At 46.4% G+C, this 27,328-nt stretch overlaps 2 protein-coding genes across 3 annotated transcripts in view; both read left to right on the top strand.

Moving 5' to 3' along the window:
- Positions 1–5,898, top strand: part of ARHGAP35 (Rho GTPase activating protein 35) — a 61,683-nt gene extending 55,785 nt beyond the window's left edge. For both annotated transcript variants that reach the window (XM_089479388.1, XM_089479389.1), the window contains exon 7: positions 81–5,898. In XM_089479388.1, coding sequence (XP_089335514.1) covers positions 81–441 — 361 coding nt within the window. In that variant the 3' untranslated portion in view covers positions 442–5,898. The remainder of the gene's footprint in view (positions 1–80) is intronic.
- Positions 5,899–14,624: 8,726 nt separating this feature from the next.
- NPAS1 (neuronal PAS domain protein 1) overlaps positions 14,625–27,328 on the top strand; it is a 51,358-nt gene continuing 38,654 nt past the window's right edge. Inside the window, exons 1-3 of the mRNA XM_089478814.1 lie at positions 14,625–14,648; positions 25,833–26,006; positions 26,558–26,796. Coding sequence (XP_089334940.1) covers positions 25,915–26,006; positions 26,558–26,796 — 331 coding nt within the window. The 5' untranslated portion in view covers positions 14,625–14,648; positions 25,833–25,914. The remainder of the gene's footprint in view (positions 14,649–25,832; positions 26,007–26,557; positions 26,797–27,328) is intronic.

Genomic DNA, 27,328 nt, shown 5'->3' on the forward strand with positions numbered 1-27,328 from the left:
TTTGAAGAGTTCCTTGGCCCCTTTTGTGATTGTGAGTAGGCCTGGCTAACAATGTGTGGTGCTGTCTCCTTGTCTTACAGAGTGAGCCACAACAACAGAACCAATTTGATGACAAGTGAGAACCTCTCCATTTGCTTCTGGCCTACCTTGATGAGGCCTGACTTCAGTACCATGGATGCGCTAACTGCCACACGCATTTATCAGACAATCATAGAACTCTTCATCCAGCAATGCCCCTTCTTTTTCTACAATCGGCCCATCATTGAGCCTCCCGGTGCCATGCCCAGCTCTCCCTCTGCCATTCCTGCCAGCACGCCTTTCCTGTCCTCCACACCTATCATGGCCCAGCCATCCCCTCCACAGACTCCTCCTCCCTCACCGCAGTCTCCTCTCCAGCCCCTTCTTCCACCCCAGCTTCAAGCTGAGCAGCACACACTGTGAACTTGGGTGCAGGAGAAAGCAGAAGTCTACTGCTGTTCTCACGTGCAGAACAGAGACTGGAAACTCAGCCTTGGCATCGCTTGGCTCTCTCTCTCCCCATTCCACTCTGTGGCCTGATAGAGCAGCGGCAAGTTGAAGCATTGGACATGTGTGAAGCCTTGGTTCTGCCTCAGTGCCTGGTGCTGAAGGGCCTGCTGGATCGAGGGCAGAGTAGGACCTTCCCCTGAACAGGGAAGATACGGACCTCTCTCTTTCAGTGCTGGTTCTGTTCAATCAAGATCAATTCCGACCCAAGCAAAACCGTGGGACTCATGGGAACATTGTCAAGTTCAGAGGATGGAGTCTTAGTCTGTTGGCTTCAGATGAGTATTTGGGGATCTCTCCTGTCCCTCCTTCTCTTTGGCCTGTGCATGAACAGAGGGGTGCTGCTAGACAGGAGTAAGAGCTCCTCCCCAGCAACACATTCCACAAGCTGTAATTGAGGCCTCCCCTGCAGTGCTGGACATCTCGACCATCTTGCGGAGGACCATAATTTCAGCTCAGGCCCAAGTCGCACCATCCCAGCCTAGCAGCTCAGAAGGTCTGGACCAACGCTTCTGAAAGAAAAGCGTTTTATGTTTCAGCAAGGCTGGAATGTAACTTTCTCTTGACTCTTAAATAATGGCCAATCAAAGTGGGAAGGAAGCTCCCTCTTGAAATGAACGAGGAACCCTAGAGAAATGGGGCATTCCCATCATGTGCTGGTTCGGCTGTTTTTAATCTGGCAAGGTTGTGTGGGACTTTCGCTCCTTTTTACTTGTGCAGAGAATTTGTGCATGGCAGAGTTTCCCTGGTGGGGGGTAGGGTGGGGTGGGGTGGGGGTTTGAGGGAGTCCAGGTTTGGTCTGGCAGGTTCTGCTGTCTTCATTTGACAAATTGCAACATATCTGTGGTTACCCTTCCTCCTCCTCCCTCCGATCAGAATATTGGTGTTAGCACTTAACAGAGGAGAAAGAAGAGAGACAAGTATGTGTGTGTGCGCATGTGCAAATTTTACAAAGTCAAGGCTTTCTTGTCTGACATGAAATTTCAGTCCTTTGGCACACAGCGTGTTGGCAAAGAAACTATTGTTGTTTTGTGTGCGTGTGTGAGGGGGGCACAGACATGGGGTTAGAAGCAAGCAAAGTGGCTTTAACCACAGCTTTTTCGAAAATGTTGCCAGTGTTTCAAAGTGTAAAACATGATGCTGGAATTAAATGAAGTGTGAGCCTGTAACTTCTTCCTCCACCCAGTCCTTAGTTGGAGAAGATGGGACCAGAAGAAGAGCACAGCAGAACTGTTTTGAAAGCCCCTTGTAACCTTGTCACTGTGGTCTTCTGGAGCAGATGAGTAAGTAAGTGTTTTGGAGGCCCAGAACGTAGCTGGATATACTTGTTAAAAAGGAACACACACACCTTGTTACCTCTCCCCCCCCCCCCCCCCCCCCAATCTTCTCATCTGATGTTTCTGACCATTTCATGCCAGACCTGAAAATGGCCTATGGGCATCAGGGAAGATGATTCCCAATCCAGTCTCACATTGGGCTGCTCAGGGCATGAATTCTCACATGACACCTGTGACATTGGAGGAGGCTTGGAAAGTGACTAGATTTCATGGGAGGCTAAATTTGGTGGCAGCTTGCTAAAAACTTTGAGGCCAAATCTTAACTGCTAGGATTACCTGCCATGCCAGCACCACTGGAAATGATCAGTGTGTTAACAAATGCGGCATGTGAGCCTTGTTTATATACTGTTCCTGAGCATCTTCTAAGCACCCTCCTTCCACTCTCTTTCCATTCAGCCTACATGCTGACACTTGTGCATGCAGAGAAGTCTGTGCTCTGGCTCAACTATTTGGTGTTCCCATGCACAGTGCACTTGTCTCTTCCCCTTTACCTACACTTGAAGCCACTGTATGTTCCTATCAGCCTCTTAAATCTGTGGTCTTCCCCCTTGTTTCCTAGGCCGGGCTCTTGTGTGTCATGAAGTACACTTGGCTGTGCTGCCTACCTTACCTGGGCTTGTTTCCTTACGTCTTGTGTAGGGTTCCTGTACAGGGAAGAGCTAGACGTGAACCACTAGGAGAGCCAGGTGATATTTCTTCCATGCAGACACCATGTAACTAAATGGTGGCCGTATGGCAGCAGTGCCCTATGTGTGTGAAAGAGAGAGAATGAGGGGGAAAGGAAGGAAGGGGTAAGGTCTGCACCGTCTTGATAGCAGGGCAGTTCTAACCAGAGTTTCCACGGTACCACTAGGAAGACACAAGGGAGTAATCCCTATGCCATCCTTTCTGTCTCTTCGCACTTTAAAGGAGAACCTGTGGTTTATTGCTGGTTTTGGCATTTCAAGGATGTTTGTGTTACACTGTGTTTGGGGGTGGGGGGGGGGATGGAGAAAACCCAATCCTTTCCTAAATCAAACTCTACCTTCATTCTGCTCTTTTCTGGGATTTAAGAGCCCTGTCTTCAGCAAGCTGACTCTCCTATAAATAAGCTGAATTATGTACTACTTTTACTTGAGAATCACATTTTAAAAATTGTATTGTGTCAGGATCGTGTGCCTGAAAGCATCCCTTGCAAGCACCCCCTCCCCCCAGTTTTATATTCTCATGTGTTAAAAATTGAGCTTTTGTGTAAATAACTGAAACACCTTTGGTTTATTTGAGACTGTTAAAAGGAAGGTAGAATATCCCAGCTTCCTTCAGAGGATTCAGACAGTATCCCACAGGGGTAGGGAAGGAGAGGGATAATAATAGGGCTGGAAAAATTCCCCTCGGATCTCCCACCTGACCAAGATGAGGGTCACTTCTCCTGTGCTGAGGGGTGATCTTGGACTAGTATCCATTGGGTTCCTGTGAGAAAGTGGCGTTGTTGTTTTCTGCTTGGGATAGGGTACTTTTGTTTCTGCACGGTGTGCTTCTGTGCCTTCTCAAAGGGTCTGATGGTAAGCATCTCCCTCCAAAAGATCTCTTACTAACAACTGTTGGGATTTGGGGCTGTTTGCTGTCATAACCTCCATCATGGAGAGGTTTATTCAATGCAGGACATAGTTCTGTTTGCTGCTTGTCTGGATCCTCTGCAACCTGATGGCCTGTAGCCATTCACACAATGCGATTGCTGCCAACTAACGTCCAGCTACTGTTGTGCTTTGGAGGCCGTGGTTCTTCCCTCCCCATCATGCACCCACTCTGAAAACAGAACTTGGGTGGATGGACATAAAGCATTGGTGCACGCTGGGCTGGTTCTCTTTAGCTGCCAAACTCTGTGGCCTTGTGATTCTAACCTGAGTTTTTACGCTTGAAAGAGGAAGCAGACATATGGAGAGATGTGTTTCAGTCTGGTCCTGCCTCATTTCCTAGATGTGGTGAGCTAAGAAAGTCTGCTCTGTATGTAGAGTCGAAAAGTGGATTTCCCCTTCCCAGTTCCTTATGGGACTCTGGTAATCTTTCAAGACAGCTGGAGAAATTAGGTTCATCATTGGGACTAGCAGGGGAGGTGTGCCTGCATATTGTGGGTGCATAGCAGAAGTTGCATGTGCTCGTGACCATTCCTTATTTTGCATTAGGTGACTTCTGGTGCCCACTTTGAATGAGTAAATCTCATTCCCCCTTCTCATTTCCCACAAAGAAAAAAAGTTAAAACTACCTAAATCTCCTCAGTTACTAGGGGATCTTTGAGGCTAGTCACTACATGCTAAAGGGGTTGATATCTCCACTCCTTGCCACTACCCAAGGATTAGCATCCCTTGTGTGCACACCAGTGTCTTGTTTACAATGTCTGCACCGATCTGACATCACTTATATGCTGCCCAAATGTTCCTTGTCCACAGTTGAGATAAGAAATCCAGACAACTGTGTGGGGTGTCATATAGACTGGGGTTGGGGAATCCATGTCACTGAAGAATGAAGAACACAAAAGAGTCCAGCTACACTCTGGCTTTCTTTGCAGAAAGCTCTCTCCCTCCATGCCCCTCACCCATTGGCATCTTTGACATCCGTGGAAGGAGCAGAATGCTTGTTCATTTGCACAGATTGGACCATTTTCTCTGGGGCATTCTCATAGAACCCTGTGAGATCTGCTACGTCTTTCCTTTACTGGAATCACACTGGGCTTTGCTGCTCTGTGGTGGTGTTTATGTTGTGAGGCGCACAGCAAATCTGTGTCACTCGCCTTTCTTTTGAAAATAACACTAAATCGATCCGTTCCTATATTTTGAACACAACTGAGATGTCAAGGCTTTCAAGATGGCAACCTGTTTCTTGACAGCACTGATTTGCCAGCTGACACACGCATGCGGTTTTGGACGGTTCCCTAGAGGGAGAGTTCTTGATCTGGATCCTTTCAATGGCTCAGCATCAGTCGTTCAAAGCCTGGCTTAGCTTTCTCTGACACCCCCTCCCCTTACTACGTCTGATTTTCGTTTCTCATCTGTCTTTCACCTAGCCTTTAGGATGTGCTTTGGCCCACAGGCCAAGCGCAGTGACCGCCAGCAGCCCAGAAGCTCTGTCTGTCTGCCTGGACTGCAACTCCGTTCAGCTCAGTTAGTCTGCTGTACAATTTCAGAGGAGGTTTGGGATGAAGTGGCGGGGATCCGTGCCCCGCACCACCTGTGTAATAGGTCATAGTTTACCTCTTAGGTTTAACTCTCCCGTTTTATTTTATTTTATTTGTAAAATTGAAATGCAATAGAAATATTGTATTTTAAATGTAGTTCCACGCAGGGCATAAGTTATTGTTTAAATAAAAAAACCAATCCTTAATTTTTCCCCCTATGTACATTAAAAAGAAGAAGAGCCCTGTCTGTCTCTCAAATTGTATGGGAATAAAACTTGTCCTGAAAAGTTGGATTTAGTTCTGCACTCAGCTTATATTCCCCTCCCTCCCCCGGTACTTGTATTTTCACATGTAAAATGATCTCTATATATGTTGAATTAACTTTTTTTTAATTGAAGAAGAAGAAAACATAAATATTAATGGTCATAAAAATGTTTTAGTAGTTCCAGCTAAGTATGTGCCCAAATCATTCTTCATGGAAGCGTACAATTTTTTTCCCCTCCTGAAAGATCTGTATGTAAAGTATAATGTATTTCTCTGTATTTTTAGGAGCCTAACAACATCCTTGCGTTATTGGTGATAGAATATGTTTCCTTTTTTTAAATGCTTCTTTTAAAGGACATTTTTAACAATTTTGTGGTTCTCCCTTCTCCCGCCTTTCCTTTTCCGCTCCCCATCCCAGGCCAATCCAATTAGTGCATGATAATGTTGAAAGCTCTGGGCAAACAAAGAAGTAAAAAGCCCCTTTTCTGCTGAGTTTAAAAGGAAAAAAAATCATGTATTTGCTACAGAGTATTGTATGTGTCTCATTGGGAATGGTGTAAAAACTTAAAGGCCTTACGTGATATGTATCATAGTTAATAAATCAATCTTGTACAAAACAAAAAGAGAGGAACGATTCCCTCCAAACCCACCCATGTGCCTTTTCTTTGGCTCATGTGCTTTCTATGCTCTCTTCCCCCACCACAACGCTTTGTTTTCCTTCTGCTTCTTTGTCTCCTCTAGAGAAAAGGCTGGCTAGCTGCAGGCTATCTTGCAGCCCGGTAGGGGAACCCTAGCACTGCGGAGAGAGTTAGAAGAATGGAGTACAAAGAACCGAGAGGCGGGGAGGAACCCCAACTCATGGCGGCGCAGGTTGCAACCATCTTCCTTTGTTTTAATCTGCCTGTCCTCTTTTTTGGCTAGGAAAGAGTCTCGGCTCCTCACAACTTCTCTGCTGATGGTAGGCACCTGCATCTTAACACTTTGCTGTTATTTGGGGAGAGTTCAGTAGGAGAGAGTACAAGGCACCTAGAGAAAGACGCATTGCCAAGGCTGATTTTTTTACCCAGAGGCAGAATTAATTACCAAACAGCTGCCAAATGATTGGTCTTTTCTAAATGGGGGCCCAGAACTAGGATTCCCACCATAAAACCCATGGTTTGTAATCTGTCACTGACTTGCTGATCTGTCCCTGGGGAAGTACTGTATACACTCAGGCCAAATCCAAACCCATTTACAGTCAGCCCTCCAAATCCGTGGATTCATTATCCATGGATTCAACCATCTGCAGCTTGAAAAGATTCAAAAATATATATGCATTCCAAAAAGCAAGCCTTGATTTTGCTGTTTTATATAAGGGATGCCACTTTACTTTGTCACTGTATATAATGGGACTTCAGCATCCATGGATTTTGGTGTCCACGAGGGGTCCTGGAACCAAACTCCAGCGGAGAACAAGGGACCACTGTATTTTCTGTCCCCTGGAAAAAAAATATCCTGACTTCTGGCAATCTGGAGTGGGCAACTTGAGTGGGTTTTCTGCCTCCAGGATCTCTACAATTGCTGTGCTGGAGCACACACACACCTCAAAGAACACAAATACATACGCGCACAACATTGAAACGGAAAATCTACATCCACTTAGATTTTGAGGTTGTATAAAATACTCTCTCCAGGAGGTTTTGAAGTGTATCTTAGGTAGGAAGCCAGCAATTTTTCCAGTGTACCCAGTCACTGGTACCATATTTGTGGCCTTTGGGGACTAGCAGCCAATGGCTTGGAGACCAACACTGTTCTACAAACCACAACTTTGAGTAGCACTGCAGCAAATGATCATCCAAACACAATAGTGTGGGTGGGATTAGGAAAAGTCCAAGGCCCACGAAGGCAGCTATGGAGAAGCATGTGTCCAGCAGAGGATTGTGTGATGCCCAAAGTGGAGTATTTCCCATTGAGTCGAAGCTATCTGAGACTCCCGTTACATTCCTCTCCACTGGAGAAATGCGTAATATTCCATGAATAAAGTTCTGAGTCTTCTGGACAGTGGAAACCTTTCATGTATATCCACTTTTGTCCTCTCTTTCAGACAACACAGTCTTAAATAACACTGTCCATTCCTGATAGTGAAAAGCAATGGAAGGTAAGGAAATTGGTCCAACAATACACCTGGTGGAGCAAAAAATGGTTTCTGGTCTTGGTTGAAAAAGACGTTCGGTGAAGTTTTCACAAAGGTGCTGGTCTCATCTCTTTCACATATCCTTATTTTTCTTGACATATCTTGTGCTACCAAGCTCACCATGTGAACTATATGCAATGAACATGGATGGATAGAGCTGGAATTCCACAAAGGCAAATCTACAAAGTGGAATCGCAGCCCCACAAATCCACAAGAGTTGGAACTCCAGAAAGACATCCAGTGTTTGATGTTCCTTCAGGCTCTTGAGGAAGGCAATGGCAAACCTCTGAACAAATCTTGGCAAGAAAACCCCAGGCTAGGCCCTCCTTAGGGTTGCCAACATGTGTACGCACACATTTACACATTATAATATCCATAAAAGACAATATTGGGGGAAATAGCACTGCACACTGTTAAAAGCTCATTGCACGTAGTCCCTTGCCAGTGGAAGGAGACCATACCCCCCAACTTGTCAGCAGAGGGAATCCCAATTGATCTTCTGTCATCCCACTTTTTCAACTGCTTTGAAGGTGTCTCCATCTCTCTTTTCCACTTTGGTGTGCCACTTACCTGAGTTGCTGCAAACTTGAGTTCAAAGTGCAAAAGTACTTCATTCATTCAGCAGAGAGTTAGAGAAGATAAGGGGTTGGAATCTTCCTCTTCCCAGTAGGCCCTGGCAAAAGCAAAGTCCTACAGCCTCTCCTGCCTTCCCTGTCCATTTCCCATCAGACCACACTCTGGTGTTGCTTTTGGCTACCTGTGTCCTGGTTTTCATCTGTGAAATGTTGGGGAGTATGAAAGTCTGGGAGCAGCCCCTGAGAAAGACCTTTTCCTTACTCTCACCGAACAAGCCCTCCACATTAGCAGGGTCAGGGGTGAAGGACTCCAACAACACTATTCTTATTATCTCTAGCAATCTCCAGGTCCTCCAGTGCAACTCTATGGCCAACACCTGCCAGAAGCTGATCCTAGAATCGTGCTGGAGAATCTAGAAGTGCCTAGAGAAGAGCTTTATCTAGGAACTTCTAGGTTCTGCAGCACAACTCTATTGTTAATTTCCAGCAGAATTGCACTGGAGGACTTAGAGATTCCTAGAGAACGTAGAAGACTCCAACCCCATTCTGCCATGCAGGAAATCACAACCAAAGCATCCCCATTGACAGGTGGCCATTCAGCCTCTGAAGACCTCCAAGGAAGGAGACTCCGCTACACTCCGAGGAAGGAGTGTGTTCCACTGTCGAACAGCCCTTACATATTAACCAAAACTGCAAGTAATCAAATCAGCAAAAGTCAAAGCTGCAAATGTGGAGGGCCAACTGTACTTTGGTTTCCAAAAGGGATGGACAGCCAACAGAGCCGTTGCAATAATGAAGTTGCGTGGTCCTCTTGCCAGCCCCAGTGATGGACAACCATAACCCATCATGGCAGCCTATATGTGTTTACTGCTGCCTTTGAGGCCTGGGGTCTTCAAGAAAACCCTGGGCATCTGCCTCTTTATCCCTGGCTCCCATCCTTTTCCTTCGAGGAGGGAATCCAAAAAGTTTGCTTTAAAATCTTGAGTGCAGAAAATTTAGAATCCAGCAGATGGCAGCACACTCCCACAGAAGTCCCCTCTGAAGAAGTTGGTTGTGTGACTTGGTCACTTCTGACCTAAGGCAAACCTATCCTGGGTTTTTCTTGGCAGGATTTTTGTTCAGTGAAGGTTTGCCCTGAGGCTGAGAGAGTGTGACTTGCCCAAGGTCACCCAGTGGGTTTCATGGTTCAGCTGGGAATCGAACCCTGGTCTTCAGAGTTATAGTCCAACACTCAAACCAATGCGCTACGCTGTCAATGTGTTAGTCAGATGCCCGCATTTTGTTGTTTCTGTCCTTAGTTAGGATGGTATGGGGAGGGTATCTTTAGCAGGCTGGCTACTCCTCCTCTGGAGGCAATTGGGCAAAGTCCAGGGAATTAAAATCCTTTTTGCATCTCACCAGGGAACCCTCTTTTGCAATCCAATATGTCTCTGCTCCTGTGAAGCTACAGGCCTCTTTGTAGACAGAGGACAAGAAGTCTCCCTGTTTGTGCATCAGGAACATTTGGGTAGGTGTTGAGGTAAAACATGCCAATCCGGTCCAAATTTGAGAATTAAAAAATTGTTTTACTTTGGTTGAAGGTCCAAGTCCATGGGCTCCCTCTTCAGGGTTCCCCTGTTGCAGCTACAATGCGGTATCTCACAATCCAGAAAACATGCATGCGTTTACTAAATGGCCAACACAGCTTACCTGCTGCATGTGTTCCAGTAGTGGAGTAGTGGTTTGAGCACTACAGATTATGTCTTTGGAGACCAGGGTTTGAATCACTGCTCAGCCCCAGAAAACCCCTTGGAGTCAGCATAGGCTGGGATTGGCTTGAAGGCACACAACAACAGAGCATGGCTTTTCCATTTTTCCTGGAGCGGGTCAGTAATCCTGCTTCACAGCAGATGGCACCATTGCTCTGTTTTGCAACTGGGCCAGTGAAGGAGAACAGGTTAACATCTGGATTACAAATAGGAAACTCTAGCAAGAGGTACATTTGATGTATTAATTTCATGTAGTTTTCCTAGCCTCTTACTGAGACTAGAGGCTAGCAAGGAACAGGAGGAATTTGACTCCCCGGTTAAGTTTGATTTCTGTCCCCAAATGTCTAGCCTGACAGTAACTTAGAATGGATTTGAGCATTTAGGGATGCAGGGAAGGCATCAGAAGGGCCAGGCAGAGTTCCCAAGGGAATGCAAACACAGCATATAGAAAAGCTCTAAGTGTGCAAGCTTCTCATGTCTTCCTCTCAGTAATGCAGAAATCTGGGACCGAAGGAAAAATTCATTGGGTGGACAGAATATTTATGGGGGGCAATGCCTTCCTTTTGCACCCCTTGAAGTGGGCTGATCTGTCTCTGCTCGCTCCCCAAGCAACATCCCTACTTTACATTAAAACCACACCTAAATCCAGTAGGAACCTTAACTGGGAAGAAGAAATTTCTAGCATTTCTTGGCTTCAGACCCACTTCGTCAAATGTCACAATGAACGGAGTCTGTAAGAGTGTATGTCTCTCCTCTCTAGTTAGTTGCAAAGTTGTTGTTGTGTGCCTTCTAGTCATTTTTGACTTATGGCAAACCTAACTCTATGGGGTTTTCTTGGCAAGATTTGTTCGAGGGGGGTTGTATTTGCCTTTCCCTGAGGCTGAGAGAGTGTGACTTGACCAGGGTCACTCACTGGGCTTCCATGGCTGAGTGAGGATTCGAACCCTAGTCTCCAGAATTGTAGCCGCCAACACTCAAACTACTACACCATGCTGGCTCTCCTCAAAGGTGTTATTGCATTCCTTGATGTCTTTTCTTTGGGTACTAAAACAGACTTAACACAGCTGAGTCTCTGAAACCATTAAAATTAGAGTGCCTTTTCCTTTCATATATCCTTAGCTTGCTGCATTTAAATCCACACCACTAGGCTGTAGCCTCAACACCAAAGTTAGTGCTTGGAGCTGGGAATGTGAGGCAAAAGAGTGTTCCTGAGCATGTGCAATAAGTCTTGGAACAGCTACTGGAAAAACAGGCTGAATCCTTAGACTTGTTGTTGTGTGCCTTCAAGTCATTTCTGACTTATGGAAACCCTAAGGCGAACCTATCCTGGGTTTTTCTTGGCAAGATCTGTTCAGAGGAGTTTGCCATTGCCTTCCCCTGAGGCTGACCATGTCACTTGCCCAAGTGGGTTTCATAGCTGAGCTGAGACTCGAACCCAAGTCTCCAGAGTTGCTGTCCCACACTCAAACAGCTGCGCCATGCCGGCTCTCAAACTGCGCACATGTTTGCAAACCCAACTCTCCAACTGTGCCAGGGAGGAAGAATATTGGCAAACCTCTGAATGAGGAACCGGAGGAGCCGCTGTCTTGCTCCCTGGGGCTGGCTATGGGACTCACCACATTAATGCCAGAGCCGTCCAGGAGGTGCATCGCTGCTCTGCCAGCCTTTACCTGAGCCATGGAAGAGTTAACTGGGGTCAGGCGCATGTCAGCAACTGGAGGTGTCTGGAAGCTGGCGCATTGGTTATGCAGCAGCCGCAGGAGCCTCCAGGGATGCTCTGACATGGATTGGAAACCGCCTGATTGACAGCCGTGCCTCAGCCAGAGTCAAAGGCCTTCCCAGCCGAGCCACAGGTCAAATTTGGGCCTAGTCCCTCCAGGATCTATGGGGGGGGGGGGCTTCCTGAGACAGAATCCACAGCCCCACATCCCCTCCCCACATGCCTGCCTGGCATCACCACATCCCTCCCTCCCTGTGCATTTGACTCTGTGTCTATGCACATGTCTTCAAGTTTCATCTTAACTGATGGCAACCCCACAAATGTCATTGGTTTTTGCCAGTTCCTTCCTCTGAAATGTAGCCTTCAGCACCTCAGATTTGTTGGTGGTCTCCCATCCAAGTCCTAACCAGGGGCTTGCCTTAGCTTTCCAAATCAGACAGGACCTGGTGCCTTTGGGGTATTTAGGCAGCTTAGCCTGTTTGACTGAGCTCAAATAACCTTATTTCGTAGAAATCTCTGCAAATATGTAGGAAGGTATGGGTGCATGAAGAATCCTAAAGCTGGAAGGGACCCAAAGGGCCATCCACTCCACCCCATTTTCCTGCCCTGCAGGAATACACAATGGAAGCCGCCCTTGGGACAGATGGCCATCCAGCCTCTGTTTAAAAGCCTCCAAAGAAGGAGACTCCACCACCAGGCAGTATATACCCATCATTTCACAGATAAAAACTGGGAAACATATGGTCAATGCAACATTGGAGTTAGTAATGAGGAAAAACAAGGGCTAGGAGAGGATGCAGCAGTTTGCTTTTGCAGTGGTCCAGGCCACTGTATCCCCCATCATCCCAATTCTGCTTATTGCAGAATCTGGACAAAAATGCAGTGGAGAAGAGGGATTCTTGGAGATGTCTCATTCGCCATGAGTCGGAGTTGACTCAAGGACCTCTAACAACACCAACAAAGTGTTCTGAACTCGCTTCCCATCCCAAGCTGCGTCCGGAGGTATGCACGCGCCCCCCACCCCACGTGGCTCCCAGCCTCCCCTCCTCTTCCCCACGCACCAACCTGTCAATCATGCGCAGGGTGACACGGCGGGCCGTCCTTGGTCATTATGGCTGACAGATGTCCATTATCTGCTAATCTCTCTGCATTAATAAGGTGTGTGCTGCCAATCATGCTTGGAGGAGAAGATGTGTATTTATTTGCATCTGTCAGGCCCAATTACTGCTGCGCAGACAAAAGCTTTGCTGCACACACATCCCTGCTCCCACCCCCATTGAATCTCTCTTTACCTTCTTTCCCTTTCATGCTTTCACTCTTAGCAAGGAGGAGAGGAGAAGATCATGGTCTGATGGAAACTTTGGTGGCGGCTGGTTCTGACCCGTCAACCGCTAGGGTTATTATTAATATGTTCTTTCTAGGAGTATCTAAGTCCTCCAGCACAACTCTATGCTCCTCTTTACCCAGAAGTTGCACTGAAGGACCTGGAGATTCCTAGAGAGAGCTCTCCACTCGGCTTTTGTGGCTCCTCCAGCGCTACTCTATGCTCAATGTCTGGCAGATGTGGACCACAGATGTGAAGTTGAAGGCTTTCATGGCTGGCATCCATAGTTTTCCTGTGGGTTTGAGGGGCTCTGTGGCCATGTTCTAGAAGAGTTTCTTCCTGATGTTTTGCCAGCATCTGTGGCTGGCATCTTCAGAGAATGGCCACAGAGTTGCCCTGGAGGACCTAGAGATTCCTAGAGAGGTGTCTGTTATTTGTGATTCCCCCACATTCACGGGGCTCCTGTGCCCCTAACCTTAGCCAAGGTGGAGGTCAAGTGAGCTTCAGGACCCCCCCCCCTAGGGCTGCCAGTCCAGGACTATGCCAGGCCCTGGGGCCTTAGATCATTGAACCACAGAGTTGGGAGGGACCCCAAGGGGCCTCTGGTCCAGCCCCAGCCAGGCAGGAACCCACCACCAAAGCACCCCAAAAGATGTCCCTCTCATCTCTCTCCATTCTGCTGTGGAAGACCTCTTATGCTCAGGAGGGTCTTATGCTTTAGGGGGAATCTTGTCTTCTTGGAATTGGTATCTGTTGCTCAGGTCCTTTGAATTCACAGCCATCCCCTCCTTAACAGAGTCCTTTCTTTTAGCATGTGGCCTTCCTCTCTTTCTCCTTCCCTCCACCTTTCCCAGCATTATTATTTTTTCTTATGAGTCCTCTCTTCTCCTGATGTGTCCAAAATACAGCAGCCTAAGTTTTGTCCTCTTGGCTTCCAGGGAGATGTTGGGCTTGATCTGCTCTAGGACCCATTGGTTTGTCCTTTTGGCTGTCTATGGGATCCTCAGTAGTCTTTTCCAGCATCACTTCTCAAGTGAATTGATTTTCTTCCTGTCTTTTGTCTTAACTGTCCAGCTCTCACATCCAGACTGCTAAGAAGGAATACAGTGACTTGGAGGAGTCTAACTTTTGTACTCAGTTGAATAGCTTTGCATTTCAGGATCTGCTCTGGTTCTTTCCCATTCATCTGAATCTTCCTCTGCTTTCCTGGCTGCAGTCCCCTTTGCTATCAGTGTTTGCTCCCAGGGATGGGAATTCTTGGACAAGTTCTCTCATTCAAATGTGGGGGGAGAGCCTGGCCATGATGCCCCAGCGCTGGAGGGCGGCGTGGCCCCGGAGCATGTGCAGAGCGCCCCCTCCCTGCCTCCCTGCCTCCCTCCCTCCCTGCTGCCGGGGGCGGGGCCCCTCTCTCCTCCTCCTCCTCCTCCTCCTTTTCCTCCTCTTTCGCGGTCCTCCTTTCAGAGGCTGCCCCGCATCTCCGCAGGAAAGGCAGCAGCAGCAGCTCCAGCATCTGCTCCGGAGGGGGCTGGGGTTGAGGTCAGGGGTGGGTTAGGGGTCCTCTTGGGGTCTGAGTTTCCCTTTGGGTTCATCAGATGAAGGGTCTGGATCTGGGTTTGGGTTCAGGATTGAGGGTCTGAGTCAAGGTTGGGGTCCGATGAAGGTTTGGAGCGGGGCTTGAGTTCAAGGCAGGGATGGGGTCAGGCTCGGTGTAGGGCTTGGCTGGGCTCCTCCTGGGTCTGGCTGCCTGCCTTCCTTTCTTCCTGGGACGCCGATGCTGCCCCCGATGCTGCCCCAGCAGCCCTCCTCCTCCTCCTCCTCCTCTTCTTCCCAGGTGAGTCCAGCTCCAGGTGGGGATGATGGGGGCAGAGTGCAGGGAGAAGGTTCAGGGGGGGCTGGAGCCCCTTTTGGGGGACAGCTGGGGGTCTCCCTCCAGGCTGTGGTTGGCTTTTGGGGACTGCAGCTCCCAGCATCCCCTGCTCAAGAGGGCTCTGGCTGCAGGTCAGGGAGAGCAGAGAGCCTGCTTCTCTGCTGTGTGCCTTCAAGTCATTCCTGGCTTCTCTGGGGGCCCTAAAGCTGGAGCCACCCTGGGCATCCTTCCCTTGGCAGGATCTCTGCAGCTTTGCCATTGGCTTCCCTTTGAGGAGGCTGAGAGAGTGTCACCAAAGGCATCCCTATCATGGGGTCTTCTTAGCCAGATTTGAAGAGAGGAGCTTTGCCACTGGCTTCCCTTTGAGGAGGCTGAGAGAGTGCCACTTGGCCAAGGACTTCCAAGGCCAAGCCAGGATTCGAACCCTGGTCCCCAGAGTCCTAGTCCCACACTCCAACCCTGATGCCCCTCTGGGCAAGAAATCCAACTGTGCCCACATTGTGGGGTTAAAAGTGGCCTTATTCTCCCCTATTCCCCCTCTAATGGGGGCAAAAGCCACTGACACTTGGCTTGGGGCATCCTGTCTCCCAAAATGAAATGTTCATGTATTCCCCCAATTCCTAGCCTTGCAAAGAGTTGGTCTCTGGAAATGGTCCACGATTTTCAACCCTTTCTCTGTTTCCATTCCCTGGGTCACTTTGCCCATTGCCCAAACTGTTCCTAAATGCCTGGCAAAAGTTTTAAGTGATGCCAAGGCTAGAAACTTGGGCACTCCTACTTTCACACCTTTAACTAGACTTTTCCTCTGTTGAAATGATTCTTTACTGTTTAATAAGTAAGTTTGAATTTATTGGAATGGTACCTTGTTGCCCTGAGATGCTTTGATACAGCGATAGAAAAACTTTAATATCAGTCGATCGGTGAAAACAGCCCTTGGGACGAGGGATGCTTTGGGGCAGCTTTCAACCCCTTTGTGTTAAAAAAGGTCCAGCAAATCAGAAAAAAAGCTCCATTCTCTGCCTCCCTGTTTTTAGTTTATTCTATTCTATTTGGCCTTCAATTGCACCAGAAGTCATCATGTATTTGATGGTTAATGCCCCATTTTTAGGGTTTTGGGTGCGAGATTTGCAAGAGGGCACATCTGCCTCGTGCCGGAATACATTAAAGGCACTGGATCCCATCTGATCTTGGGAGCTAATAAGGGTCAGCTGTGGTTAGTACTTGGATGGGAGACGACCAATGACTCCTAGCTTCTGTAGGCTTTATTTCAGAGGAAGGAAATGGCCAAACCTCACCTCTGAGGATCCTTTGCCTAAAACAACCCTATGAAATTTATAGGATCATCATAGGTCCTAGTCTTCTTCATATTTCTTGATCACGGTCTCCATTTTGATGAATGCACCAAGGCAGAGTAAAGCTTTAGCTATTTCAATGTCTTTGTTGTCTGCTTTAAAGTTACGTGGCCATTAGTTTTGCTTTCTTAAAGTTCACTTCTAACCCTGCCAAGGCACTTTCTCAGTTTTCCCCAAGGATGGATTGGCCAAAACAAAGCCCTCCAGATGTGGTTGGATTGCACCTCCCAGCATCCTTCAGCATTGGCTGTTGTTGGGAGTTGCAGTCCATCAACATCTGGAAGGCTGCAGCTGCATAGCCCTGCTTGACGCTCTTGGGTAGGTCAAGAAACTCCTTTCTTTCCCCACCTTCCTTTGCGATATCGATTGGATCAAGGTTTGCAATGTCTCTTTGGCCTCATCTGCACTGCAGAAATAATGCAGTTTGACCCCACTTGAACCTCTATGGCTCCATTCTGGAATTTGTAGTTTGTTGTGGCACCAGAGCTTTGTGAGAGAGGAGGCTAAATATTGCACAAGACTACAAATCCCAGGATTCCATGGCTTTGAGCCTTGGCGGTAAAATCCATGTCAAACTGGACTGTTTCTGCAGTGCAGATGACGCCTTTCTCAGATTGGGGAGGCAGAATCAGCAGAGCTTGGAGAAGTGCCTTTTTCAGATTAGGATTCCCAGATTTGGACTAGGATTCCCTTTTTCGGACTAGGATCCAACCAGCTAGTCCAAAATGGTGATGTCTCCAAAGCAGCACACATTACTTTAGTTCAGGTTAACCATCAAATCATTAAGGCTAAGAAAAGGCTGTCATTTCCAAGAGTTTTGTCCTCTGTTGCCTTGAATTAAACAGGAGTTGCAGGCTTTTGAAACCATGAAAAATTCTGCTGTACCTGTTTGATCCAAGGTAAAAACCAATGGCTAAGTGTCCCCATGCTATATAAACACTGCCTCCCTAAACTACCATCCTTGCTTAGGATGGAGACACATAGCAAGCTGAGATTTCTGTCCAGGTTTTAACTATCCGAGACCAAATTTGTGTCTCGATTGCAGGATATCTTTTTGCATCGGCCTCAAAAAGTCCCATGCAAGCTGATACTTAAGTAGTAACCTGTTGGTCAGAGTTTAGGGAAATTGTTTCTCTGGATTATGACTATCAAATCCCTTATCTTAATCTTCCCAGTGGTCAGGAGAGCTGTGTCCACTGCAGCCAGTATTCAGAGGTAGATTGCCTCTTGATATGGAGGGTCCATTTAGCTTCAAACACTTGGGATGCATTACTTTCAGTCCTGTGTAAAGTGGGAGCAAACTCAATTTTTATGTCGGTGGATTTGTGGAATTGAAAACAGCACTTCTGCTTACTTTCCTTCCTGCAAACTAAGTGCAAAAATGTTATTTGCACTCAATGAACACAGCAATGAGGAGAGGAGAAGGAAGACTCTTGCTCTTCCCAGTAGCTTCAGGCAAAAGCAACCTGCAGACGCTCCTAGCTTGTCTGTCCTGCCTCATACGTAACTTTCGCCAACTTCACTGCACTTTGATGTCGCATGGCCACACATGTCCCAGTTTGCAGCTGTGAAATGTTGGAGCATTTGTGCAAGAGAGATCTAGCATGTCCACCAACTGTTCCAGTTTGGCCAGGAAAAACCCAGTTCACTTACTCCCCGACTGTTTTTAAAATGTCCTGGTTTCTCTTACCTCCTCCCACTTTCTCCTTCGACTTCCTTCAGTTGCTGCAAAGTGAGTTCAGAGTGCAGAAATAGTTGGCGCTCGGTTAACTTTTCGGGGGAAGAGGAGGCTCCTTCCCTTTCCTAAACTCATTACTTAAAACCCAGGATTTAAAAGCATAGCGATGTCTGTTTTTTCTCATTCGTAATGTTTGCTTCTTCTTGCCTTGTGCATCTTTTTGACCCGGTTCAGCCACACATAGCCTTGAACAGGAATGTTCCACACTGTGGGATTTTGTTGTGTCTGAAACCATTCACTTGGCTATTTCAACCCCACAGTAAGTTCTAGTTTATACTTTCAAAAAGCAATGGCAGTGTGTGCTGCTGCTGCTTAAAGGAATGCATGGCTTTCCTTTACATTATTGCTAAGCGTGGATGTTTAGCCCACTTCTCTGCCACAAACGTGGGCCAACCTGGCTTGAATGTTGCTGGGATGCCAAACCAAATTTTCAAACAGCCATAAAGTCCCAAGAGGTTTTCTTTTGGGGGCGGCTACTCATGGCCTTTAAAGGGTCCCTGACACAGAGATGCAATGGACAGGGCAAGATTTGAGAGCTGTATTCAGTATTGTCTGTGGCTTTTGCACAAACACTCCAACATTTCACAGGTGGAAACTGGGACACGTGGTGCCAAGCAACATCAGAGGGTGGTCAAGTTGATGAACATTATGAATGCGGAAGAACACACAAGCTAGGAGAATTTGCAGCACTTTGCAAATGAAGAAATTTGCCAAGAAAACCACAGGATAGGGTTGCCTTAGGGTTACCGCAAGTTGGAAATGACTTAAAGGCATACAACAACACCCCATGAACACTCGCCTTAGGGGTGCCATAAATCGGGAACAACCTGAAAGCACACAGCAACAACAACAACCTTTTGCGCTTTGAGCTCAGTGTGCAGGAATGGAAGTAACCAGAGGATAAAAGAGGAGAGTGGGAGGAAGAGAGAGAAACCAGGACATTTTAAAAGCAGCTGAAAAAGTGGGATGGAAAAGGATGAACTGAGACTGAACTGGGACAGTTGGAGGATACGGACTTTTGTAGCGGAAATGTGGGGCACACTGTGCGGATCCTGTATTCCTTCTTTGCCTCTTGGTTACGGTTTGGATTCCTTGGATTGGTCCTGGAACTGCTTATCAATAAGAGAATACTATTCTGTGCCTCTGAGTGCTTAGAAAGTGAACGGTTTTCTTCAAGGAACTTGTCAGGGATGCTTTAGGAACCTCTGATGGGTTCTCTGTCTCTTTGCCACTTTGCAGGTCTCTCCAGGCATTTGGTGCAATGAAGGGCCCTTGTGCCAACAGCTCTAGCCTTTGAAACTCCTGTGCATCCATGCCCTTCCTTGCTTTGCCCTCTTCAGGCTAATCTCCTTTCTGAAGTGGGCCGTGACTTTCCCAGCCTCCTCCACTCTTCTTCTTCTGAGATTGCAGAGTTTTTAGTTGTCTTTTTCATCCCTGTCTCTTTTTTAAATACTGTAGCTGTGGTTCCTTGGCCCAGGAAATGCTCCTTCCCAAACTGTGTGGTTCCCAGACTCACAGGGGTGCGCCGGCCATGGCCCAGTTGGGTTTTGGCTTTTCTTCCCCGTGGCTTGGAAGAAGTGGCCTTGCACCCCACCTTTTTGGACCCCCTCCAGAGCCGGCCAAGGTGTTCAGCGAGGGCCAAGCCTTGCCTTGTTGGTGGCCATTTGTATGCGCAAGGCATCCTGTCTATTGATGATCTCAATTTTATATGCGCGAGAGGTGTGGGTTTTGTATTGGTATGTGTGAGAGGGTGCGAGTGCAGTTGTGCGTGCCTCTGGATCGGTATGCGTGGGCGCTCGCGCGTTTGATGCGGGGAAACGTGGGAGGGGGTTGATTTGGACGTGCCGCTCTTGGAGCGTGCCTCCGCCGGCAAGAGTCGACTTGTAGAATTATGGTTTTGCCTGGTGTTTAAGGATCGGAGTGAGTTATTGTTCCCTTTTCAAAAAAGTTATCCTCCATTGCAGACAATGTTTTATCTCTTTTGCTTCCTGGAACCATGTTCTGTACATCCCTGGTAAACTAGACCGCCTTTGATAGATTTCACCTCCGTCCATCATCCTCAGGGGACTGGGATAGTTGCCAAGTGAACTGCATGACTGGGCTCCTGTACTTTTAAGAATAGGAGGGTAGAAGAGGGAATTTCAGTAAGTTGCCATGTGAAATGCAGGATAGGGCTCCTGTATATTTAATAGTGGCATTCAAAGGTATAGTCATGTTAGTCTGTAGAATCAGTACATAGAGAGATCTTGCAGCTCCTTTGGGAGCAAGAAGTTGGCAGCGTGATCTTTCCTAGACTTAAGTCTGCCATCCAAAGGTATCTGAGAAAGTGGACTCAAGTCTAGGAAAGCTCATGCTGCCAATTTCTTTCTTTCAGTTAGTCTCAAAGGTGCTGCAATATCTTTATAGTGCTATAGGAGAGGGCATTTGAGCAGCTTGCCGGGTGAAGGTGACCAGATGTTGTTGTAACCACAAAGGAGGACAAGGCACCACAAAAATGTAGGGTATTTAATAAAAATATGGGACTGCTTGGGGGCTGTGGCCACTCCACCCCCAATAAAAACAGAGTCCAAAACAGCTCAGCTCTTATTCTCAACTAGGTTTTCCAAAGCCAGGAGTTGAGAACTTGAGTAGTGACTCCGCCACAAAGATCTGAACTCGGGTCTTCCGAGGGCCAAGCTAGATGCATTTGTGCCACACCTCCAAAAGCAAAAAGAAAGAAAAAAGAATTGTGTCCATGATGGAGATGGATGCATTCAGATCTTTAATTTTATTTTTGGAAGGTTTCCTCTCTCCCTCCCCGAAGTTGCACCGAGCGCTGGGTAGATTTTAATAACTCCAGCAAAGGAGTCGGCGGTAATTGAGCTAAATTTGTGTCACAGTTTATGTTAATGTTTTTTTGCAATTAGTGGCTTTTTAGCAAGATTCCTGCGCTTGGGCTCAGATTCTTTTCCGCTGCTCCGAAGGCATTGTCAGGGTGCTTTTCCCTTCCTTTTCGCCTGCCAGCGTCTTGGGTGCCAAGCATACTCTCCAACATTTTGCAGATGAAAACAGGGACACAGGCAGCCAAACAACATCTGAATGTGTTCTAATTGTGTTCATCAGTTGTGAATGAGGAAGAACACGCAACCCAGGAGAGGCTGCAGCAGTTTGTTTTTGCCTGAGATGACTGGGAAAGGCCAGATTCTGGCCCCTTGAATATATATCTTCTTGCTGTGTTCATTGAATTTGAATGCAAACTACTTTTGCACTTTGCAGGAATGGAAGTGGGGGGAAAGTGGGAGGAGGAGAGAGGAAACCGGGGCCTTTTAAAAGCAGCTGAGAAAGTGGGACGGCAGAGGATGAATCAGGGCCTTCCCTGCCAAAACCGGGACAGTTGGAAAGTATGCAAACTCAGTTTCTTTCTGGGGGGAATTTGCAATGCAAATGTCGTACTGTTTGGACAGCTGTTCTTATGCCTTTGCAAAGACAAACCGTTCCTTCCTTCTCCTTTACCTTTAGTGGGATGGAAATGGTTTTGGAAAACTAGGGTCGCCATAAAGGAATATGGAACCGGGCTGTCACCACCACTTCAGTCATTTGGCACAGAATTAGATCCATCTGTATTTATTTATTTTATTTCAAGGATTTTCTATCCCACTTTTCTCCCACAATGGGATTCAGGATGCAACTCCCATGTAAAGCCTTCCCTTGCCTGGCACATTCTAGCTGTTTTGGACTACGGTTACCAGAGCGTTCATCAGGATTTGGGGAGTTGTAGTGCAACTCACCTGGAGGGCCCAGGTTGATGGAAGGTTGATGCAAAATATCTGTGGTGGGATGGTGCTTTTCCTGCCATAAGTACTCATACAAAAAAGGCCTCCAAAGAGGCACAATTACTTCTTGGCTCATTAGATAAGGAATTGCAAATGACAAAAGCACAGATCCAAAAGATAAGAGTTCAAGTGCAGCTTTGGGTTCGATCAGGTTGAAGATGCATAGACCAGGGCCAACCTTTCGGAGGTGGCCGAACATGACTTGCAAGGCAACAGTTCTTTCATGCAGTTTGACCCCAGCATCGAACTCCGCACTGCAGAAATAATCCAAGTTTGACACCACTTTAGCTGCCATGGCTCAGTGCTATGGGATTCTGGGAATTGTGGTTTTGTAAGACATGGTGCCAAAACAAAGTACAGTTCCCAGAATTCCATAGCATTGAGCCCTGGCAGTTAAAGTGGTGTCAAACTTGGGTTATTTCTGCAGCGCGGATGCCGCTTTTGAGCTGCTGCCTCCAAACGGAGGATTCATCCTAAAGTAGCACAGCTAATGATTTGAGGATAGCCCTTCTGGGCCTGAAGAAGTTACTTTTGGACTGCAGCACACAGTATTGAGACTACAGAGCCCAGGATTTTGCAGGATAGAGCTATGACAGTTAAAATGGCATCAAAATGCATTATTCCTACAGCATTGATGCACCCTTGGTCTGAAATGCACTTATAAAAACTATACTCAGGAGGGCTAGAAACTTGTGGTTAAAATGGAATGCCTTGTTTCCAAAGAGCCTTTGTGGATGATGGGATCACCAGTGGCTACTAGCCACTATTTCCATTTCCAGCATTTTGTTGTTTGTCCTCTATTCCATCCATCTAACTATCTATTCTATATATTCTATTGTGGCATTTTCTTGGCAAGATTCGTTCAGAGGAGGTTTGCCATTGCCATCCTCTGAGGCCGAGAGAGTGTGACTTGCCCATGGGTTTTCCATGGCTGATTTGAACCCTGGCCTCCAGAGTCGTAGTCCAAGACTCAAACCGCTCTGACACATTGGCTCACAATAAGAGGCTGTATTCCTCTTTCTTTCAGTGAGCGTAAGTGGAAAATGTCCAATTTTAAAGTACAGATTCGAACCCGGAGCAGGTTTTCTCGGGAAGCAGCGTCCGCCCAGCTGTCAGAAGCGAGGCGTTTTATCTGCAAAGTGTTTAACAAACAAGTCACAGCAAGTTCCTGAGCAATCCTTGCTGTGCCCCCAAAGCGCTGGGATTTATGAAGCCACGTCTCCCTTTTGAGCAAACGCAGCGGTGGCAGAGGAGTAAGTACATTTCATTGCCACACAATCAGCTCTTAAGATGCATAGCGTTCGGAGGGTTTTAAAGAAAGGGAAATTAAGAAAACCTGAGAAGCCTCCCATTTTAAAACCGATGACGAGTTGCATAAATATGTATAATGTCAATATCTTGACGCTAGGCATCTTTTTTTCCCTTTTCTAGATAAATGATGGAAAAGACAGACAGAGATTTATTGAATCCTTAAAAAATTGCTGGTCGTTGTTAGCAGAACATGTTTCCATTTGGGGAATTTTTTTTAAACATGCCAAAAACCACACATTTTGCAGAATAATTAGCAGCCTCTCCAAATAATGAATTTTTGTTTTGTTTATTAGAAATATTTATAAATCACAAGGGCTCCTTTTGTGGTTAAAATGGAGCCTTTGAGCAGAATAATAGTTTGAGCGTTGGATTATGACTCTGAGACCAAGGTTCGAATGCCAGCTCAGCCTTGGAAAGCTGTTGGGTGATCTTGGGCAAAAGTCACACTCTCTCGACCTCAGAGAAAGGCCTCTGAACAAATCATGCCAAGAAAACCCCATGATAGGTTCGCGTTAGGGTCTCCGTAAGTCAGAAATGACTTTAAGGCACACAACACACACACAGACAAAACATGTAGAGAAGGGCAGGATTTTGTCCTCTCCTCCTGCTGTGTTAACTGAGTGCAAAAATTGAGTTAATTTAGTGCAACAACTGAGTTAATTGAGTGCAAAAATTTGACAAATCATGTCAAAATCCATAATTTTGGCCCCAAACCCTGCTGTCGACTTATACATGAGGTCAACTTATAGTCGAACGTATACGGTAATTAGGGTTGTCGTTGCCAAATTGGGTCAGTTGGAGGGTATTTAGCCTGAAAGGTCCAGGAGTTTCAACCCTGTGAGTCCTGACCTCCAACTGATGGGAGAGATGCGCATTCATGCTTTGGACCAGGGAACCAGACCAAGATGCAGCATATAAAATGGAGGAATCTGGGACGGTTAATTCTCCAGGGATGGACCATAGTGATCAGGACAGAGGTGTGACAGATGGAAAAGAGCCAGGTTCGGATCATCCCTGTTGTGTTCGCTATATCTCTCCCCATCCTCCACGCAGTCGGATCTTTGGATTTCTTGCTCGACACGCAGCCCTCCTTTTCTGCTTGGCTGCTCTTGATTGTAGCTCAGCAAGAGGCGAAATTGACTGGGGAAATTGTGAGTGAAGGAGGAGGCAAAGAAGGCATGGCGCGTGTCAAGGTGCTTGAGAAGGACTCTGGGTGGGATGAGAGGCGCCCTCTTTCCATGGGGTTTGCATAAGAATCAAAGGGACCCAAACAGACTCTTACCAGCCAAGGCAACCCCATGTGCCCAGAACGCTGCCCAAAGGTGTCTGAAGGGTGTAAGTGGCTCATCTTTGCAAATAAGTCCTCACTTTATAGTCCACTATGAGTGCATCTGCACTGTAGAAGTAAATGCAGTTTAATGCCACTTTTAATTCTGTCGCTCTATCCGATGGAATCCAGGGCTTTGTAGTTTTACAAGGTTTTTCTCAGTCATTGCACCAAATTAACTAAATTCTGTCAGATGGAGCCATAGCAGTTAAAGCAGTGCTAAATTGCATTAGTTTTACAGATGCACCCTATAGATGTCTTTTAAAAAATTGTGAGCATGCAAGCAACTTTGCTCCTTTCAGTTTGCCCAGGTGTAGCACTGCGATTGTGGCCTAAATACCCTAAAAGCACCAACTCCTGTCTGATTGTGGAAGCTAAGTAGGTTCAGCCATGGTTAGTACTTGCATGAGAGACCAACAAAGGATACTAGAAAGAACGGGCAAAACTTCCTCCATGTATTCCTTGCCTAAGAAACTTCTATGAAATTCATAGGATTGTCATAAATTGACAAGCGATTTGGAAACACACACACACACACATAGCACTATGATGCCACTATCATTTTCATGCTTCCATCCTGTGGAATCCTGGGATTTGTAGTTTAGAGAGAAGGGTTTAGGGTTCTCAGATAGCCCCCCAGCCTTCCACAGTTGCCCATCGTTGTTGTGAATGTATTTTAAACTGTGTTTTAACTATCTGTTTTTAATAATATGCTTTTAATTGTTGTGGAGTTGTTTGTTTTGTGAAAACTTTTGCAACGTACATTGTGAGTGACTAACTTCCATTTTAAATTTTGTAAGATGCTTAGGTTTCTTGGTGGGAAACAGGTGGGAAATACATTGAATAAATCAATAAAATACAGGTTGAGTGTCCCTTATCCAGAATTCCAAAGCACTCCATAAACCAAAACTTGGTTTTCCTAGGTGGCTGAGACAGTGACACCTTTGCTATCTGATGGTTTGATGTAGGCAAACTTTGTTTCATGCCCCAAATTATTTAAAATATTGGGTAAAATTACATTCAGGCTATGTTTATAAGCTGTATATGAACCATAAACGAATGTTGTGTTTAGACTTGGGTTTCATCTCCAAGAGATCTCAATATGTACATTAAATGCAAATGCAGGTTTCTAAAATCCGAAAAAATGGATCAATTTTGGTCCTAAGCATTTTGGATAAGGGAGATTCAACCTGTAATGCAAACCTTGTGGAACTACTAAAAGAATTAAGTTAATTGTAGACAGTTTGGATAGGTGTCTACCTATGTGTATACAAACTTCACTTTGTGCCCCAAATTATTAAAAATATTGTATTTTTATGTGTATCTATGAAACATAAATGAATGTTGTGTTTAGACTTGGGCCCCATCTTCAAAATATCTCATTATGTATACGCAAATACAGATATTCTAAAATCCAAAACACAGAACTCTTTTGGTCCCAAGCATTTCGGATAAGGGAGGCCCAACCTGTAAAGCAAACTCTTTCCTGACCAGTCGATAAAATAATTAAGTTTATTGTGCAGATTTTGGGCAATGAGTTGTGTATGTGTAACGAAAGGAAAGAGGAAAGGAAAACAGACCACAATTTTTCTTTTTCTCTTTCACTAGGTTGTGGCCTTCCCTCAAGGAAACCAATGACCGCAGGATGCTCTGAGGCAGAGCAACCAATTTGGATGGTTCCCAAACCAAGATGGCGGCTCTGTACGGAAGTGAGGTGAAATGTGTCAGCGTCGAATGGGACTTCCTGCAGGGCCTCTTGGTGAAGAATCAACCGGTGCCCTGGTAAGATGGTGCCAGCAGGCTGTTTGGCATAATAATTTATTGGCTGGGAAAATGGACTGTACTTCCAGAGCTGCATCCACACTGCAGGAATAATCCAGTTCAACACCACTTTAACTACAATGGCTTAATGCTATGGAATTCTGGGGATTGTAGTCTTTTGTGGCACCAGAGCTCTCTGACAGAGAAGGATAAATGTCTCACTAAACTACAGATCCCAGTATTCCATAGCATGGAGCCATGGCAGTTAAAGTGGTGCCAGACTGGATCGCCATAAGTTGGAAATGACTGGAAAGTACACAACCACAACATAGCACAATGGAATGTATCACACTATTCATGTGTTTATGTGTTTATGTGAGATTATATATATATATATATATATATATATATGATGGTGATGATGATAAAAACAGTCATTGCAGAACTTGCTTTGCCATGGGCTACCAATGGAGGTGGGACAAGATGGCTCCCTAGTGCCTTCAGGATGGGAGGAGAGTGTCCCTCAGTGTCATGGCTGCTTATCATCTTCCTTCTCTCCTTTCCCTTTCCAGCCTTCAGGCCTTGCGGAAGGAGAAATCCCGCAATGCGGCACGCTCCCGCCGGGGCAAGGAGAACTTCGAATTCTACGAACTGGCCAAGATGTTGCCGTTGCCCGGAGCCATCACCAGCCAGTTGGACAAAGCCTCCATCGTCCGCCTCACCATCAGTTACCTCAAGATGCGGGATTTTGCCAACCATGGAGACCCACCTTGGAGTTTGCGAGCAGAAGGACCTTCCTCGGCTGGCAAAGGTATGCAGTTTTGGAGAGGAAGATGGTGTCCATCACTCCCCAAAGCAGTGCTTCCTAATGTTGAGGTGGAAGCTCTTTTCTTGCAGTTTGAATACATGGTTCATGTTCTAATCTCTGGTGGAGCAACAGAAAGCAAACTGTCTTTGTTTTCTACATGGCATCCCTTCAGATATTTAAAAATAGCCATCATGTCTCTGAGAGCCAGCATGGCATAGGATGTAGTTTGTGCTGGACTACAATGCTGGAAATCAGGGTTCAAGTCCCTGCTTGACCATGGAAACCCACTGGGTAACCTTGGGCAAGTCCCACTCTCTCAGCCTCAAAGGAAGGCAGTGGCAAACCTCCTCTGAACAAATCCTGTCCATGAAAACCCCATGATAGATCTGTTATAAGGGTTGCTATAAGTCGGAAATGACTTGAAGTCACACAACAACAAGAAATCATGTCTCTGTCTCCTCTTTTCCCAAGCTAAATATACCCAAGTATCTCAGTTGTTCCTCTTACGTTATACCAGCTTAGCTTAGCTTTGTTG

The sequence above is a fragment of the Sceloporus occidentalis genome, unplaced genomic scaffold, assembly GCF_023333645.1.
Source record: "Sceloporus occidentalis isolate IW3139 unplaced genomic scaffold, rSceOcc1.0.p SCAF_13, whole genome shotgun sequence".
Classification (NCBI taxonomy): domain Eukaryota; kingdom Metazoa; phylum Chordata; class Lepidosauria; order Squamata; family Phrynosomatidae; genus Sceloporus; species Sceloporus occidentalis.